This window comes from Schistosoma mansoni, chromosome 6 (assembly GCF_000237925.1).
Source record: "Schistosoma mansoni strain Puerto Rico chromosome 6, complete genome".
NCBI classification, from domain to species: Eukaryota; Metazoa; Platyhelminthes; class Trematoda; order Strigeidida; family Schistosomatidae; genus Schistosoma; species Schistosoma mansoni.
The window spans coordinates 15,580,011-15,600,664 of NC_031500.1; the positions used below are offsets into that span (position 1 = coordinate 15,580,011).

Below are 20,654 nucleotides of genomic sequence, written 5' to 3' on the forward strand. Positions count from 1 at the left end.
ATTAATAGATGAATGATTGAAGGACAGAAATCTTCACTATTGGGTCATAGGTTCGAATCTTGTTCCATTTTGATGCGTCTTGTTGATTGAACGCTATATTCGTTTCCTAAGCTATTCTGGTAACCCACAGGCTAGAACTACCCAGCGACTTGAACAACAGAGAGAAGACGCAAGTATGAGAGAAAATACTTTACTCCAAGGTTCGTTCTTGTACAGAAAATCATGGGTATTTATAGATGTTAGCGTCTTTTAAATCAACATCATATTTTAGCCAATCCGTTAACGACATATTATGCTACCGACCTATAGTAGCATGCCACGTTGGAATTCTAGAGTGTTCCATCATACTCTGATAGGCTAGGGCTCTTTGGCCCCTTTTGGGCCTCTGGAGGCTCCGTTGAAGTTCTCCGGAAGCCGACTCAACACATTTAATTCGGTTGTTGAGTTGGACAGGACTACTAGTCCATACAATACCTTTCCAGTACTTCTTGGTTTTCAGTGCTTCTACAGTTGATTTCAGTTCATGAGGAAAATTAAAGTGTCATTGTAAGTCCCCTTTAAAAAAAGACATAGTCCATCTTATTGTAGAATTAATTGCTTAAAAGAGCGCAATTGAGCGATAAGTATGTGTACTTCAAATCATTTCAATGACTAACCAAAGAATTGCTTATAATTCAAAGGGAGATAACGTAAAATAACAAATTACAATTAAAATCATTCAAGTGACTTATTATCAAGTTAAGATTTGAAGGATGGTTACCTTTTTTGAATACTTGAGACTCGGGACATATAAAAGTGACTACACCCGCTTTAATAATAATATTATTATTACTGATATTCTAATGAGATTTATATAAATGATACAAATGAGTGAGAAGCCATGACCGGCGGAGTTTGACCGTGTCTAGTGTGAGGCAGTTGCCTACCAAAGACAGTGGAAGATGGTCGCTCGATATCTTGAATTGATTGGAGTTTGACACCAACACTGCCAGATGCCAGCTTAGTAGTTAGGAGTCTAAGCACTTACGTAAAAGACCGAAAGTCCTGAGTTCGACTCCCGCATGTGAGCCCTTGAATGGGCATTGATGTGAAGTTCCATACTAGGACAGCATAGATGCCAAGCGCTCTCAGATCTTACGATCCCAATGTAATGTTAATGCGTTATTCCGATAAGCTTAACCTATGCAGTCACATCATATGCTTAGACGCAGATGCTAGGTTAAATGATAAGTGAGCATTGTTGAATGATAGACGTTTTGGTTAGGATTTGGCTGTTATCTGAGGTTTGTTTCGTAATTGATTTCTGAAGTCAATTCAGTCTCCTGTTTATCCGTTGTTTATTTACTCAAGTATAGTGATCTGCTTTTCTCGACGAGAACGCGATTGGTATAATGGGAACAATTATTATTATAACCAATCGTACCAATGATTGTCTTACTGTACTCGTTGTTGTTTAAATGTATCAAAATCACTTTTCGTTCGGTCGCCCGCCTTGTCCGTTCAAACTTTCTTGTGCTCTGCATTTACCTGTACTCGTTGGAACGTCTCGGTATTTTTTCGATACCACGAGATCGCCAATAAATATACTTTATCTGGACCAGTTACAGTCTTTTGGTTTACGAGCTATCAAAGGAACCAAGTCGATTTCGGGCGCGTAATTTTACTGTAATGGTGATCATAGTCAATCGAGATCCGATGCCATCTATATCTGGTGAGCCCGACGCCATCTACACAAGTACCAATCACGGATAGTTTATGGAAAACATAGATATCAGAATAAAAATCTGAACGATAGCCCAAAATAATACAGTTATTGGAAATTTTCAAAAACGTACCGTCGTTTGTGCTTGTGGAAGTACCTGTAAATGAAATTAATGTCAAATAAAATATAATACTTAATAAATAATAATAATATATTTCGGAAATAATAATTATATGGAATTCATGCCAGTCTACAGGCATGATCACCTTGATATAGATAGTAATATCAAGTGTAGAGAACACATGGGATCTTATACTGTATAAAGTGTTCCATTCCAAAAATTATTTAGTTAATAGATTTTTCACGAGTATTTCATCAATGAGAGGCGTCTCCCCGTAACTTTTACTTCTTTTAAAGTGGACATCCTTCAGCTGAAACTACCCACGATTGATGCAGATCAGAATTCAGTAAACTTACAACAATGTGCATCAGAGCATATAAAGCAGCAAAGAAACCAACCCCCCAATCGACATGTATTTGATTGCGGACTGTCTGACTTGGCTCTTAGAGTCAATCCTTCCCCCGAAGTTACTCATACAGTTTGATGAATTCCCTTATCTACATTGTTCTATTTCCAGAGGCTGTTCACCTTGAAGATGTAGATAGACCCGCCAAGAAAATTATACTGCCTCTCTTGGATTTTCAAAGGCCAACAAAAGCGTCACGGACACCACAAGAAGCGTTGAGCTTTATATATCAATGTTATGGAATAAAAATTTTCTTTCTTTTAAAGTTTACATAAAAATAAACTGAATTAGTTATGGTTTTTCTTCTTCAAAAAACAAAGAGTCAATTTATTTAAGGTGTATTTGAAAAAATCAAAATGGTTGCAAGCGTGAGTCAATTGAAGCTAGATCATCAAGGAAAATGTGGAAGCACTGGACGGCTGTTTCATCTTATTGTGGAGTTTGATATAAACACTATCGGATGCCGGCTCAGTGGTCTATCGGTTGAGTGCTCTGGCGCGAGACTGGTAGGTCCTGGGTTCGAATCTCGCGAGGTGGGATCGTGGATGAGCACTGCTGGGGAGTCCCACAATAGGATGAAATGGCCATCCACTGCTTCCAGGTTTTCCTTGGTGGTCTAGCTTCAATTGACTTACGCTTGCAACTATGAAAATACTAAATCTCCACAAAACCGTTTCTGATGATAATTAAAATGGTGTATAACACTCAGAAATTGACATTGATGCATAAAAACGGTAATTCACTTTCCTGTTATTACATTTGACCAGAGTAACGTAGTTTTATTTTAATACATAAAATTAATACTAATGTTATAGCTACAGAAACCTAACAAGATCTAAAAAGAAACATAGATATGTAATGGATTCAAAATATTGTATGAACTGAGTAATAATGTCAGGATGTTTAGGATGCGTTTCTCTCCATCTAAATGTAAACTGTTACTTCAGGACTGGTTCGCATCAACACCTAAACTAAAGATAGGGAATGAAGTAGTGGAACGCGTTGACAACTTCACTTATCTTGGAAGTATGATTAGCCGTAATGGGTTGGTGTTTAACGAAATCTCAGCACGGATTCAAAAAGCTCGTTTGGCTTTTGCCAACTTACGTCACCTATGGCGAAGGCGAGATATCCGTCTATCAATTAAGGGACGAGTATACTGCGCAGCAGTTCGCTCTGTTCTACTTTACGAATGTGAAACATGGCCATTAAGAGTAGAAGATACTCGTGATTTACTAGTATTTGATCACAGATGCCTTGGAAATATTGCTCGCATCTGCTGGGATCACCGATTACCACGACGCGCAATGCTCACTAGTGTGAGGGATGGTTGGAAGGAGGTTAGGGTCGGCCAAACCAAAACATGGCATCAGTGCTTGAAGTCACTAACTTCTAGTCTGAGCCATGTTGGTAGATGCAGACTACTTTGTTGGGGCCCGCGTGACTATCGTAACCAATGGTTGGAGACTCTAGGTGATATGGCTCAGAATCGATCACAATGACGTAGGTGTATACACTCTTTACCTTCTCTTAAACCTTGAGATTAAAATCGCTTCATATCTGTTTTCCTTCCTATACTATATCCTTATATACAACCTATCTTTTATACATTACCACCACTAAATTAACTATTTCTATGCATTCGGTGTTCATCTTGTTGTGTTAACGAGGTATGGCAACTTGGACCGATGCATAAATGTGCCTGGTCCTGCGTTGTAGCTGACTGACTGACTGATTGTATGAATTAAAACACATCCAACCTCCGATGAAGTCAAGATGTGCTTTCTTGACTACAGTTACTAAGAGACATTTAACCAAGATACAAATGTAGATAATGTTGAGAGATTCATTCAAGAATACAATTTCATGGGGTGTGCTATTTGGATGACACAGTTTTATTTAACCAAATGAATATCAGGTTAGCAAAATCAAATTAATCATTAGTGTCATTACAGTCATGAACCCATTAATGTTAGACCGCCAGTGAAAATCTGAAAGCACTAGTTAACCGTTTCATCCTCGTCAGGGGTTCCTCAGCAGTGAAATGTTTTTGACCGATTATTTCAATATTAAACATATGAAAGAATAATTTACAATACAGAATAATAGAACTTACTAAAATGACTGGGGGTTGTGGTATCTATAAAGTAAAATAGGGAATAACAAGTGATACAATACATTAATATAATTAAGATGAATAATTGTAAACTACTTAATGATTATGTTCATATTTTTTTATTTACATAGATGCTAATAAGAAGAGATCAATGATATAGTGGTTAACTTAGATTGAATCACTCGATAATAAGAATTGAGACAACACTTGAGATAAATCATTTATCAGAAGGAGTTTTTGTGGAGATTTCAGTATTTTCATAGTTGAGATCATGAGTCACTTGAAGCTAGACCACTAAGGAAAACCTGGAAGCACTGGACGGCCGTAAACTATTGTACAGAAGTTATGTAGCTCCGTATAAAAACTCGCAACTGTAGTTATCCGTCACGTTCAAAAAAATGTTCCTTATCACTTTTGGTCATTTTTCATTTGATGTACTGCATTGGGATGTGTATTTGACGTTTAAGATGTGATTGGCTACTGAGCGTGGACAAACAGTCATTCGGTTAACTGACTACTTTCTATTGATAGAAGCTGAACTTGTACAATGTTGGATACCGGCTCTGTAGTCTAGAGGCTAAATGTTGTAGCGTGGGGTGAGGATGCCCATTGCTGAGATGTTATATAGTAGGGCGGAACGGCCGTGTATACCATATCGATCAAGTATGCAGTCTATTGGTAGTATAATCTTGATCACCGGTCGTATGATCGTATTACACTAGAGGATTTTGTTGAAAAAGGAATATTTTTATTCAGTTGTTACATCAATATTGTTGTGTATTATTCATGATGGTTTTGATCTGAAGACCGTATGTTTACTCTATATGTACTTTTCTCTCGGAGTGTTGACCTACGCTACGCTATACTGCACCTATTTAGAGCGGACAGTCAGGAATAACTCCAACCATAAATCAGTCGATATAAAAATTTAAACTAACAAGTAATGTATTTTATAAGAGAATCTTCGTTTTATTTTGATATAACTGATATGCTCATTTTGATGAATAATTAAACTTACAAGTAGTACCATCTGTGGTAGAGTCTAAAATTGGATAAAGACACAAGAAACTAGAAACATTAAAATAACATTATAAAATAATGAAATTCATTAGTATGAATTGTTAACTACTATCCTAATTATCAGAAGGGGTTTTGTGGAGATTTTAGTAATTTTATAGAGTTGAGATCATGGGTCAATTGAAGCTAGATCACCATAGAAAACCTGGAAGCTGAGGAGTCCCATAATAGGAGGAAACGGCCGTCCAGTGCTTCCAGGTTTTCCATGGCGGTCTAGCTTCAATTGACTAATGATCTCAACTCTATAAAATTACTATCCTGATTGTTAGTCTACAAGTTTATTTGCAAAATAATCAAATCTGATCCGAATTATATCACAATAATAAGAATAAACGACTAATGTTTTTGAGTGGTAATGTTTTGTTTTCTTGAAATTCGATATGTAAAAATGATTAAACGGAATGTGTTATATGTAGAGCTTAGATTTTTGCTATACCACGTACTACTAGACTAATTGAATGATCGACCCCGCAATGTCGCAAGAGAGGTTACAGAAAACTAGTCAGTAGGAATGTTGTTCCCAACACAGTGTCAAATATAGTACAAAAATCTCATGTATTTATAGCTTTTTGGCTGAAAGTAAATCATCATTTCGGACATCCAATAGGCACATAGGGGATCCTTCTTATTCATTCAATAGGGAAGCTACACATCGACGTTCTAGAATGTTCCTCTAGCGGTGATTGGATGGAATGTCTTCGGCTCTTTCTGGGCTTCTTGAAGCTTCCTTAAGTTTGTCAACATACCATCCTTACAGAATAAGTAAGTAAATTGGTTAGATATCAATTATCCAAGAAAATAGAATGAACATTCATCACAAGTAATCCAAAGTATTAATTATATATGATAGTGACGAAGAAGAAATAAATAAAGACTAAATGAACTGAATTTAATCACTAGGTTAATGTTAACTTTGAATTAGAGTAAATTTCTAGTATTAACTATGATATTTATGAATATCATAAATACAAAACGAAACATTCACAAATAGAAGGTCTTATGTAGAACTTACTTTCCACTTTTGGTTTATTAGCTGAAATAAATAAAGTAAATTACACTTAGTATTATGTGTAACTATAGATATGTCTATTGAGATATAACAATTAATATTACAGTATATAGTACATAAGTAAATTCGTGGATCAGTTAAAGTTAGACATTAACACCATTGGATTCCAGCCGGCTAAGTGGTCTATCGGTTAAGGGCTTCGGCTTGAGACTGGTAGGTCCTGTGTTCGAATCACGCGAGGTCGGGTTCGTGGATGCGCACTGCTGAGGAGTCCCATAATAGGACGAGACGGCCGTCCGGTGTTTCCAGGTTTTCCATGGTGGTCTAGCTTCAATTGACTCACGCTTTCAACTATGATACATAAGTAAATTATTGATAGGGATGTTAAATCTCCAGAACTTACTTGGTAAATGGTCTAATTTTGTAATTATATTTTGAAAATTTGAATTTCTTTGTTTTCGCGCCAAAAGCGCTCTTTTCATCTTCGAGTCGAATTTCCCACTTGTAAAATATCTTAAATGCTATTGGTCCGTTTTATCTTTGAGTGTGTTATTTTGTAATACTGCCCAAGGATAATTTGTTGCTGTATTTATATGTTTGATTTTTTTCCCTTATGGTTGCTGTGCTTCTGGCTGCTACGGAATATATTTTCCACGCTTCCAACTTGGACTTCTTACTCTAGTTAGGTGGGTCTGGATCGAGTCAGAATAGCTAGCTTATCGGTCTCTGATCACAAGTCTTTGTTTCGTTCGCTAACTAATAAATTCGAAAAGCTTTAAATATAACAGTTATATTTTGCCAAAAGATTTATCCATTAGCAAAGTATTTAAGCAATTTCGTCTAATTAATAGAATTAAGCAAGTGATAGTTTTCTGAGTCTACTGAAGATCTAAAGCGAATTATGAGACGTTTCAATAGTACGCGTGACTACAACTTTAGAAATGATTAAATTTGCAACCCTTGGTTCTCTATATCTTTAGATAGGTGACTAGAAATATTGTGTGATTTGTTTACAAATATATTCAATACATGATTTATCTAGTCTTATCTAATATTATTAGTGAATTGTAGTCTATCATTCAAATTCGTTGATTCCTACAAAACCTGTAAGAGATCTATTTCGAACGTAGTTATCATAAAAATATTATCAGTAGGGGGTTTTGTGGAGATGTTGGTAATTTTACAGTTGAAATCATGAGTCATTTGAAGCTAGACTACCATGGAAAACCTCGAAGCACTAAACTGCCGTTTCTTCATATTTTGGGACTCCTTAACGGTGCGAATCCATGACCTCAATTCGCGAGATTCGAACACACAACCTATAAGTCTCGCATGCGAGCGCATAAATTCTAAACCACTGAGCCAGCTAGCATCCAACAGTGTTAATGTCTAGCTTCAACCAATCCACTAAATTGAGCAACCGTCCACCATTGTTTTCAGTGAGTTATACGATTTATTATTCCTAGGTTAGCGTTTTCTTAAAGACTTAGATTTTTACGGCATGGGGTCATTAACCCTATGCCACTTTCAGTTTGGTCTTTTGGAATCAGTATTTTTCATATTATGGTGTGATGATGTCTGGTTCGTTTGTAATATAAACCAAGTATGTGTGTAATATACGATTCACACAAAGAGAAGATTGATGTTTGTGTTCTCGATTGAATGTGCTGGACTATATGAGAAGCTACAACACAGAAGATCAATAAGAACTCAGAATTGCTAGTGCTGTTTCACACAACATTGGTTTAGCATAGGGACAAAGTCATAGAAGTCGGTAATCTGTTGGTGATTTCGTCACTGCATATTCAACGAGCCATAGCACATGATACTTTAGATAAGTAATTCAAGCACAATTTCATACGTTCAACATTTCAGTTGAAAGGAAATTACAAACATCATGAACTACTTAATTATGTAAATTGAAACAAAGCTTCAAAACTATACTCACTGAACTCAGTTGTTGTACTGGTCACTGTTGTATTATCTACAAATGCAGATAATCACAACAAGAAAAATAATTAAATGATTTAATAATGGGAAACAGTCGGAACTTAAAATGGGAAGAAGAAGAAGAATAGTTGAGGATTATTTTACTTATCCCAATGTTCTTCAATGATCATTATATGTCCCATACCATTATATGTTACAGAACAGTCAGTATTATAAATATTTTATATTCTGATGATTTATGTAAAAGAATTTGGTTCAGTATTTAAAGGAGACCCAAACTGAAGTACTTTGGCGAGACTACAATTGATGGATGGACCAATCATGTATAAGATAATAGGTGTTAGATTTCGATGCGGAATTCATGCATTCATTTGGCTAAATGTCGCTTTAGCACTTAAGCTGATTTCAATTGGTGATGGAAACCCTGAATCTAGTTTCTAGCCCTGAATGTCAACCGTCAGTCATAATTTTCATTCCTCACACTGCCTTAGTTAGTAGGTGTACATTCTCAGGGTCAGTATAGTGTCGCTGAAAGGTCGTAAGAAATTATGGTCTCACCAATTAGTTTGCAGTTGTCACAACTTACTTACCTACGCTTGTTACTCTTAATTGAGCATAGGCCACCGGCCAGCATTCTCCAACCCAATCTGTGCTGGGCCTTCCTATCTAGTTTTATCCAACTTTTGTTCATTCTTCTCATGTCTGTCTCCATTGGTCGACGTAATGTGTTCTTTGGTCTTCCTCTTCTCACTTGGCATTCAGGATTCCATGTGAGGGCTAGCCTTCTGACGCAATTGAGTGATTTTCTCAATGTGTGTCCCATGCACTTCCAGCACTTCTTTCTGATTTCCTCCTCCGCTGAAATCTGGTTTGTTCTCTCCTATAGTAGCTTGTTGCTGATAGTGTCTGACCAACGGATCCGAAGTATCTTGCTTAGACAACTATTAATAAACACCTGTATCTTCTGGATGATGGCCTTCGTTGTTCTCCACGTCTCTGTCCCATACAGTAGAACTGTCTTGACATTTTTATTGGAAATTGTGATCTTGGTGTTGATTTACAATCGCTTTGAGTTCCAGATGTTCTTCAGTAGTAAATATGCTGCTCTTCCTGCTTTACCGATTTGTGTCTTCACATCTGCATCTGATCCACCGTGTTCATCGATGATGCTGCCCAGATAAGTAAAGGTTCTTACACCCTGCAGAGCTTCTCCGTCAATTGTAATTCGATTGGTGCATGTTGCATTGTATCGGTGAGTTTTGCTTTTCCCTTTGTGTATATTGAGACATACTGCTGCTGAGGCTGCTGCCACACTGGTTGTCTTCTCCTGCATTTGTTGTAGCGTGAGTGATGGAAGAGCCAGATCATCTGCGAAGTCTATATCGTCCAGCTGCATGTTAGCTGTCCCTTGTATTCTTTTCTGCCCTCCAGATGTTGACATCTTCATTATCCAGTCGATCACCACGAGAAAGAGAAGGGGTGAGAGTAAGCAACCTTGCCTGACACCGGTCCTTGCCTCAAACGAGTCTTTCGACTGTCCTCGATGCACGACTTTGCAGTTTAATCCGTCATATGAATTCTGTATGATGTTGACTATCTTCTCAGGCACGCCGTTGTGTCAAGGAAGCCTCCATAGTATTGTCCTATCCACACTATCAAATGCTTTCTTGTAGTCAATGAAGTTGATGTACAGTGATGAATTCCATTCAATTGATTGTTCCACAATGATCCGTAGAGTTGCGATTTGGTCTGTACGAGATCGATCCTTACGAAATCCAGTCTGTTGATCTCGAATTTGGGCGTCTACGGAGTCCTTCATTCTGTTTAACAATACCCTGTTGAAGACATTTCCTTGCATTGAGAGAAGAGTATTGCCCCTGTAGTTATTCCACTCGCTGAGATCGCCTTTTCTTGGTATTTTGATCAGAAGTTCCTCTTTCCAGTCTGTTGGCACTTGTTCTTCATCCCAAATCCTAATGAAGGGAATGCGGAGTATCTTTGCAATTGCTGCTACATCTGCTTTCAGTGCCTCTGCCGGGATGTTGTCTAGTCTCGCTGCTTTACCACTCTTGATTTGTCTGATGACCATGTTGATCTCTTCAATTGTTGGTGGGCCAACATTGATTGGGAGATCAGTAGAGTTGGTCAATTCAAGAGTTCTTTGAAGTATTCTACCCACCTGTTTTGTTGCTCTTCAATGTCGATAATTACTTTGCCTTCCTTGCTTCTCACTGGTCGTTCTGGTTGACGGTAATTTCCAGAGATCTACTTTGTTGTATCATACAATTGTCTCATGTTTCCCTCTCTTGCAGCCTTTTCCGCTGTTATTGCTAAATATTTCACATATTTACGTTTGTCGGTTCTGATGCTCCTCTTCACTTGCTTGTTTACTTCTGTGTATTCGGCTTGTGCCTTGGCTTTTTCTGCTCTTGTTCGGCTGGTATTGATTGCCGCCTTCTTGTTAATCCTTTCTTCAATTTTATCCAGTGTACCAACCAGTGGTCCATTCCTTGTGATGGTGCTTCTTGTGACCCAGACCCTCTTGGAAAGTTGAATTGATTGCCTCTTTTATCCCTTCCCAGTTGATCTCCATAGTAGTTCTCTCTCCATTGAGTAGGTCATGAAAGGCCTGAGACCTATCGCTGAGGGCTGTCTTGAATTTCTTGAGTTTGTCTGTACCTTGAAGAAAAGCCGTAATAAACGTTTGTGATGTTGTCCGCCCTGTTTCCCAGTGCTTCCTAAGTATTAATTTCATCTTGGCGACCAGCGAGTGATGATCTGACGCTACATCAGCTCCTCTCCTGGTTCTCACATTCTCCATCGTCCTCCTGAACGTTTTATTGATGCAGATATGGTCGATTTGCCTCTGTGTAATAAGGTCCGGTGAAGTCCATGTGGTTTTATGAATGCGTTTATGTGGGAATATAGTGCCGCCTATCACTAGTTTATTGAAGGCACATAGGATTGCAAATCTCTCACCATTTTCGTTCCTTTCTCCCAGTCAGTCCCTGTCGTCCCATGATGTCTTCATATCCAGTGTTGTCCATTCCAACATTGGCATTGAAATCTCCCATCAGAATGGTCAGGTCATTTGTTGGGCACTTCTCGACGATCGACTGCAGCCTATCGTAGAATTGGTTTTTAGCGTCTTTATCGTATTCGTTCGTCTGCGCATAACATTGGATGACGTTCATTGTAATGTCCTCTTTCTTTGTTTTGAAGGAGGCTTTGATGATCCTTGGTCCATGAGATTCCCATCCTATAAGTGCATTTTGTGCTTGTTTGAACATCATCAATGCAACTCCTTGTGAATGTGGGGCATTTTGTTTATCATGGACGGAGTATAACAGAAGCTCTCCTGAAGCTGGTTGTTGTTGTCTAACCTGTATCCCAAGCACTTCTAGATTGTATTTCCTCATCTCTTCAGTAACTTGGAAGACTCCCCTGGTGACCCACATTGTCTTGACGTTCCATGGACCTATAAATATTGTTGCTCTGGTTGTAAGAAGGGGCATCGGCCTCGTGACTTCCGAAGAATCTCCGTATTCACCATGAGGCGTCGTAAAACTCCCATCAACTCCCAAGGCAGAGTTAAAATTGTTTGAATAATTATTTCTGGTTAGCGTTTTCTTAAAGACTTAGATTTTTACGGCATGGGGTCATTAACCCTATGCCACTTTCAGTTTGGTCTTTTGGAATCAGTATTTTTCATATTATGGTGTGATGATGTCTGGTTCGTTTGTAATATAAACCAAGTATGTGTGTAATATACGATTCACACAAAGAGAAGATTGATGTTTGTGTTCTCGATTGAATGTGCTGGACTATATGAGAAGCTACAACACAGAAGATCAATAAGAACTCAGAATTGCTAGTGCTGTTTCACACAACATTGGTTTAGCATAGGGACAAAGTCATAGAAGTCGGTAATCTGTTGGTGATTTCGTCACTGCATATTCAACGAGCCATAGCACATGATACTTTAGATAAGTAATTCAAGCACAATTTCATACGTTCAACATTTCAGTTGAAAGGAAATTACAAACATCATGAACTACTTAATTATGTAAATTGAAACAAAGCTTCAAAACTATACTCACTGAACTCAGTTGTTGTACTGGTCACTGTTGTATTATCTACAAATGCAGATAATCACAACAAGAAAAATAATTAAATGATTTAATAATGGGAAACAGTCAGAACTTAAAATGGGAAGAAGAAGAAGAAGAATAGTTGAGGATTATTTTACTTATCCCAATGTTCCTGAAGGTCGAAGGAGAAGAGGAAGACCAAAGAACACATTACGCCGAGAAATAGAGACAGACATGAGAAGAATGAACAAGAACTGGAAAGAACTAGAAAAGAAGGCCCAGGACAGAGTGGGTTGGAGAAAGCTGGTCGGCGGCCTATGCTCCATTGGGAGTAACAGGCGTAAGTAAGTAAGTAAGTATGTTCTTTAAAGATCATTATATGTCTATATAGTTTTTACTTACTAAATAAAATGATACATTTATATAATGAATAGTTCATATTGCGAATTGTGTGCAAATTATTCGAGAACTTACTGGACAACTGTTATAAACTGTAAGGATACTGCTTATAACTCTAGGGTTTCTTGTTATAACAGTCCTTTTACTTTTTACACGTATGTGGGACGTTAATTTACCTTAGACGAATATCTACACTAGATTTCCACCCAATGTCTATTCTACAGGACTTCAACACAACTCAGATCAAGAACACGAGATTAGCCTGACTATAACGTCAATATATTTCCACACCGAAATCCGACACAAGCAACAGTCAATCCATAATAAGTATAGGGGATAGTATATAACACATATAGCACCTATCTAATGTCTGACTCAGCGGAACAACCAATCATTATCATTCTCGCCCACACATCAATAACAATAAGGAAGAAATTGTTAGATTTGAGATTGATAGAAGATTACATAGAACAAAGTGTTGGTTATAAGATTATATGTTAACAACATCGAAATGAAGATGTGAAATTCTTGGAAGATTGTTATAGAACATTCACTGTTATAAATATTATATATTCTAATGATTTATGTCAAAGAATTTGTTTTAGTATTTAATAACAAACCCAAACTAAAGTAATTTGGAGAGACTATAACTTATAGAAACTCCGCCTGTAGCTCTTCCAGAGTTATTGCCGATCCCATGCCCGATTAAAGGAGGAGATTCGGGCATGGGGTTAGCGACCCCATCTCGTAGAAAAACTAACTCGTTAAAAAAACGCTAACGAGATCAACTAACCCAAACCATTTAAACTCTGCCCTCCCAATCGAAGGAACATTTATGATGCCTCATGATGAAAGCCGAGTTCCTTCGGAAGTCACGAGGCCGATACTCCTTCTTTCAATCAGAGCAACACTCTTTATAGGTACATGGAACGTCCGAACAATATGGGGGACCGGGAAGACCAGTTAAATAGCAATTGAAATGAGGGGATACCAATTTGGCAGTACTTGGAATCAGCGAAACCCATTGAACAAGAGCTGGACAGCAATGGCTAGACACAAGAGAGATGCTGCTGTACTCCGATCACGAAAGGGAAAATGCTCCACACGCTCAGGGAGTTGCTCTAATGCTGTCCAAAGAAGCATGAAATGCAATTGTAGGATGGAAATCTCATGGATCTAGAATTGTCAAAACATTCAAAACAAAGGAGAAGATCACAATGAACGTTATCCAATGTTATGCACCCACCAATCATAGCAACGACGACGATAAACAAATATATGTTTACTCAACAAATTGGTTATAGGTGGCACAATATTCCCACACAAACGCATGCATAAAGCTACATGGATCTCACTGGACCACACCACAGAGAACCAGATAGATCATATTTGTATCAACAAAAATTCCGAAGGACAATGGTAGATGTCAGAACCAGGAGAGGAGCTGATATATAGCCTCAGATCACCACCAACTGATTGTTGTCATCATGAAACTGAAGCTAAAGAAACACTGGACAACTGGACAAACAGCACTACAAAGGTTCAATACAGCCTTCCTTCGAGATACTGACAAGCTCAACGAATTCAAGATAACTCTCAACAACAGGTTCCAAGCTCTACAGGATCTACTGAAAGAACAAGAAACTACTATGGAGGAATATTGTAAAAGGGATAAAAGAATCACTAACTTCAACGTGTCAGGAGGTTCTTGGTCCTAAGAAGCATCATCACAAGGAATGGATCTCTATGGGAACCCTGGACAAGATTCAAGAAATGAAGAACAAGAAACTAGCAATTAACAACAGTCGAATACGAGTAGAGAAAGTCAAAGAACAAGCAAACTACGCAGAAGCAAACAGGGAAGTGAAGAAAAGCATTAGGGCCGACAAGCAGAAATACATGGGAGAACTAGCAACGACAGTGGATAAAGCTGCAAGTGAAGGGAATATGAAACAACTATACGATACAACGAAAAAACTAGCAAGGAGATATAGTAAACAAGAGAGACCAGTCAAGGACAAAGAAGGAAAGACAATCGCAGAGACTCAAGAACAGAGGAAAAGATGGGCAGAATACTTCGAGGAACTGCTGAATAGACCAGCCCCATTGAATCTACCGGACATCGAAGCAGCACACACTGACCTTCCTATAGATGTCACTCCACCAACGATCGAAGAAATCAAGATGGCCATCAGACAAATCAAAAGTGGGAAGGCGGCAGGACCTGACAATATACCAGCAGAAGCACTGAAGTCAGACATTGAAATAACTGCAAACATGCTTCACATTCCATTCAGGAAGATTTGGGAAGATGATTAAGTGCCGACGGACTGGAAAGAAGGATATCTCATCAAGATACCAAAGAAAGAACATTTGAGCAAATGTGAGAATTACGGAGGCATCAGTTTGTTGTCAGTATCAGGAAAAGTTTTCAACAGAGTGTTGCTGAACCGGACGAAAGACGCAGTACACGACTGACTTCGAGATCAAAAGGCTGGATTCGGTAAGGATCGGTCGTGCACAGACCAGATTGCGACACTACGGATCATCGTAGAACAATCAGTTGAGTGAAATTCATCGCTATACATCAACTTCATTGATTGTGAGAAGGCGTTTGAGTGTGGACCGGGGAACGTTATAGAAACACCTTCGACATTATGTAGTTCCTGAGAAGATTGCCAACATAATCTAGAACTCATACGACGGACTACAGTGCAAAGTGGTTCATGGAGGACAACTGACAGATGCATTTCCAGTAGGGACCGCAGTCAGACAACGCTGTCTACTCTTCCCCTCCTTTTTCTTCTGGTAATTGACTGGATTATGAAAACCTCGACATCTGACGGGAAGCACGGGATACAATGGACATCTCAGAATCAATTAGACAACTTGGACTTCGCAGATGACCTAGCTCTCCTCTCTCATACACACGAAGAAATACAGAAGAAGACAACAAATGTAGCAGCAGCCTCTGCATCCATAGGCCTCAACATACACAAAGGATAAAACGAAATTCTCAAATACAACACGGAGAACACCAACCCAGTTGCACTTGATGGAGAAACTCTGGAATTGGTGGAAACATTCACGTACCTGGGAAGCATCATTGATGAACAAGGAGGATCGGATGCAGACGTACAGGCGAGGATTGGCCAAGCAAGAAGAGCATTTCTACAATTGAAGATCATATGGAACTCGAAACAACTCTCAGCTAATTTCAAAGTGAGAATCTTCAATACGAACGTCAAGACAGTATTACTGTTCGGAGCTGAAACGTGGAGAATTACTACATCCATCGTCAAGAAGTTACAAGTATTTATAAACAGTTGACTACGCAAAATACCGGATACTATCAGCAACAGCGTTTTATGTGAGAAGACAAAGCAGCTTCCAGCTGAAGAGGAAATTGGGAAAAGACGTTGGATGTGGATAGGACATACGTTGAGGAAATCACCAAACTGCACCACGAGGCAATCCTTAACTTGGAATCCGGAAGGGAAGAGGAATAGAGGAAGGCCAAAGAACACATTACGTCGGGAAATAGAATCAGATATGAAAAGGATGAATGTTAACTGGAAAGACCTGGAAAGGATTGTTGAGGATAGAGTTGGATGGAGAATTCTGGCGGGCGGCCTATGCTCCTCTATGAAGGTTAGGTCAGTAATAATTTATGGACGAACCAATCAGGTATAAGATAACAGATTTCGGATTTCGATGCGGAATTCATGCATTCATTTGACTAAATAGTATTTCGTCAATTTAGCTGATGTTAGTTCGTGATGGAAACCCTTAATCTAGTTCCCAACCCTGACTGTCAACTGTAAATCATAATTGTAATTTCTCATACTGCTTTCTAACCTTCATTTAGACTTAGTAAGTAGGTGTACATTCTCAAGGTCAGTATGGTGTCGCTGAAAAGTTGTCCATAAATTATGGTCTGACCAATTAGTTTGCAGTTGTGACAAAGTTGTGATTAGTTGAGGTACAATTAAGAAATATGAAGACCTGAATAGAATTTTCATCCTATATTAACTTTCATCTAGAAAAATGTGATATGAAATTTGAAGGGTATTTTCTATTTCACATCAGTGAGTTAAATAAACTTCTGATGACCAATAACGACTCAATATTGACTCAGGTCTGCTAGTGCTGTTTCACGCATCATTGATTTAACATAGGGACAAAGTCATAGAAGTCGGTATTCTATTAGTCACTATTGTCACTTGATATTCAACTAGACATTATGTTAGAGAAACATCCAGACAATTGAAGGTAAGGTTGAAGGAACACAAACAATGTTTAAAAAATGTTCCCAAAACTTCGGTTGACTTAAGGAAACTTGAGAATAAGTCTGCAATAGCGTTACATGCGTTGGAAACGGGACACATGATTAATTTTGAAGGGGCCAAAATACTTCAGAAAGGATTCAACACTCATAAAGAAAGATTGACAGGAGAAGCGCTGTATTTATGGGTGAATAAGAACAGCCTAAACAGAAAGGATGGTATTCAGCTAGCTACCACTTGGCAAATATTCATCAACAAGTAATTTGACCTTTTCTTCTTTTATTCAACCTGTTTACTTCACATGAATCGTTATTATGACTGAAATCAATATGAGTTATGTTTAGCATTACAATTATGTACTTGATGATTCTCATTATATTTGCAATTTCGATGTTTCGGAAAAAACTTTTCAACCTTCATTTTGCACTTTTATTCTTATTTTTACTTCACATAGAAACATATCAACACTGAATATCATTCATTAATAACTCATATTATACATACATACATACACACAATTTATGCAGTTTCCTTTTATAGTAGAAAGCATGAGTCAGTTGAAGCTAGACCACCATGGAAAACCTGGAAACACTGGACGGCCGTTTCGTCCTATTATGGGACTCCTCAGCAGTGCGCATCCACGAACCCGCTCTCGCGAGCGAGACTCGAACCCAGGACCTACCAGTCTCAAGCCGAAGCCCTTAACCGATAGACCACTGAACTTTTCACTTGATTCTCATTCAACTGACTCATATTATCCTGTTGTACAAAAGTTCGAGATCCAAATATGATTGGATTAAAAAGTAGTAGAGATTTTGATGATATGATTGTTAAAAAAACACTGTATATTTCTTTGATGATTTTGATTTTGATTATTTCCCTGAAGAAGTCCAGACAAGTTAGCTGGACGAAACGTTGGAATTATTTATATTTCAATCGCTGAGACTATCTCAAATATAATAATTTTTTCACATATAATGAATTCTCTATACTCGGCGCCCAATTATTGTCAAACTATTCGTTCTAACCTTGATGAATATTCGTTTAAATTGCACATGACACTTCAGGTAAGTCATCCAAGCACAATTTCATACGTTCAACATTTCAGTTGAAAGGAAATTACAAACATCATGAACTACTTAATTATGTAAATTGAAACAAAGCTTCAAAACTATACTCACTGAACTCAGTTGTTGTACTGGTCACTGTTGTATTATCTACAAATGCAGATAATCACAACAAGAAAAATAATTAAATGATTTAATAATGGGAAACAGTCGGAACTTAAAATGGGAAGAAGAAGAAGAATAGTTGAGGATTATTTTACTTATCCCAATGTTCTTCAATGATCATTATATGTCCCATACCATTATATGTTACAGAACAGTCAGTATTATAAATATTTTATATTCTGATGATTTATGTAAAAGAATTTGGTTCAGTATTTAATAACAGACCCAAACTGAAGTACTTTGGCGAGACTACAATTGATGGATGGACCAATCATGTATAAGATAATAGGTGTTAGATTTCGATGCGGAATTCATGCATTCATTTGGCTAAATGTCGCTTTAGCACTTAAGCTGATTTCAATTGGTGATGGAAACCCTGAATCTAGTTCCTAACCCTGACTGTCAACTGTCAATCATAATTGTAATTCCTCACACTGCTTTCTAACCCTCATTTAGCTTTAGTAGTTAGGTGTACATTCTCAGTGTCAGTATATCGTATCTGAAAAGTCGTCCATAAATGATAGTGTCACCAATTATTTTACAGTTGTCACAAACTTTAGATTAATTGAGGTACAATCAAGAAATATGAAGATCTGAATAGAATTTTCATCCTGTATTATCTTTCTTATGTCTCGAATCGATTTATGAATCGTAGGTTTGAGAACTATTAATGTACCAGTATGATATGTGTATTACCTATCGCATAATTGTTAAGTAATTTAAGTATTCATATTAATGTTCCTTTTATTATGAGCTTTGTTTTGACCCTTGGACTATTATTGTACGATTTACCATTCCTGAGTCATACCCAGTCTATTCACAGCCACATTTGGCTAAATATTGTACAAGTGTTATTTTCTATTTTATGGTACGATGTGGTCAGTTTATTTGGTATATAAACCTAGTATGTTCGAGAATAATGATTCATAATGCAGAGGCTGTTATTGGTGTTCTGGACTTAACTAGCTGGGCTAGGAGGCAGAAAGCAAGATTGATAAGTACTCAAGACTACTCGCACGGTTTCCGTGTGTCACTGTTCCAATCGATAATTCGCTCCTCTCTGATTAGTGGTCTTATCGCGTCATACATTAACAGGGCATCCACTCGGCGACAAGTAATAACAATCTCTCATCAAGTAAGTTGTGATATAGAATTTGAAGGGTAATTTCTAACTCACATCAGTGACTTAAATAAACTTCTGATGTTATGTAGTGTAGATTTAGTGCAATAATATCTAATGTAACTTGTCAATATGATGATTTTATTTTCTTATTCCATAATCACGATAGGTGATTGTCTCTTAGGTTCTTAACAAATTAATTTTATCGATAAATTAATGAACGTGCTAGTAGTCCTGGACCAAAATCTATCGGTTTACGACTTCAGCATAATAACAAGTGATGGATACCATGCTGTTGGAAATTCTCTAAAGAAGACTTAAACATTCAATATGATGTTGTAATGTAGCTCATTTAATGAGTATAGTCTTATTTTACTTAACTTTGAGTCGTATGATCTATGCTAGACAGGTTTATATTAAAAAGTTAGTCAAACTTAATTCGTTGGAATCGGATTATAACTTGTGATTGAGTGATCTAACAATGAAGAAATCAATCCAAATTCTACTCAATAATGTATAAAGGAGTGAATTTTCAAGTTTGATTCCAGAAAACAGTTACCTTAACATACATAACTCTTTTAATTTAGCATATAATAATCAAGAAATTTAACTCCGCCTGTAGCTCTTATCGAGTTACTGCCGTTCCCAAGCTCGGGTAAAGGAGGAGGGTTGGGCATGGGGTTAGCGATCCCATCCTGTAGAAAACTAACTTGCTGAAAAAACGCTAACCAGAACTGTTGGAAGGTCAATGCTCCTCCACGAGGGGTAACAGGCGTAAGTAGGTAAGTAACTAAGTAAATCGAAACATTCAGTCTCATTGAAAAAACATGTAAATACAGGGTAATAATTATGATATAGATAATAACTTTGTGAGATATTCAATATCAATTTAGGTTTATACAGAGGTTAAGTCAAAACAATTCGTTTACAAAGCGAATTACATAACTTACCGAAAGTGGTAGGATCTGCATATTTTATATGATTGATAAAATCGAAAAACAAAAATTGTTTAAATAAAGTAAAGTAACTTGACAATGAAATATTATGTTTGAATTTATATCTATTTTATAGAGTTGAGATCATGAGTCAATTGAAGCTAGACCACCATCGAAAACCTGGAAGCACTGGACGGCCTATTCGTCCTA

The 20,654-nt window shown here is 37.6% G+C and overlaps 1 protein-coding gene and 1 non-coding gene across 2 annotated transcripts in view; one reads left to right on the forward strand and one right to left on the reverse strand.

Annotated features, from left to right (window-relative positions):
• Smp_127990 (MEG-13) overlaps positions 1-20,654 on the reverse strand; it is a gene marked incomplete at both ends in the record, with an annotated part of 32,153 nt that overhangs the window by 939 nt on the left and 10,560 nt on the right. Inside the window, 4 exons of the mRNA XM_018798395.1 lie at positions 1,836-1,859; positions 4,346-4,369; positions 5,364-5,387; positions 6,435-6,455. Of these exons, the coding sequence (XP_018653341.1) occupies positions 1,836-1,859; positions 4,346-4,369; positions 5,364-5,387; positions 6,435-6,455 (93 nt within the window). The remainder of the gene's footprint in view (positions 1-1,835; positions 1,860-4,345; positions 4,370-5,363; positions 5,388-6,434; positions 6,456-20,654) is intronic.
• Positions 6,603-6,673, forward strand: Smp_tRNA_00903_Pseudo_TGA.1.1. Its single transcript has one exon. It is a non-coding gene (tRNA).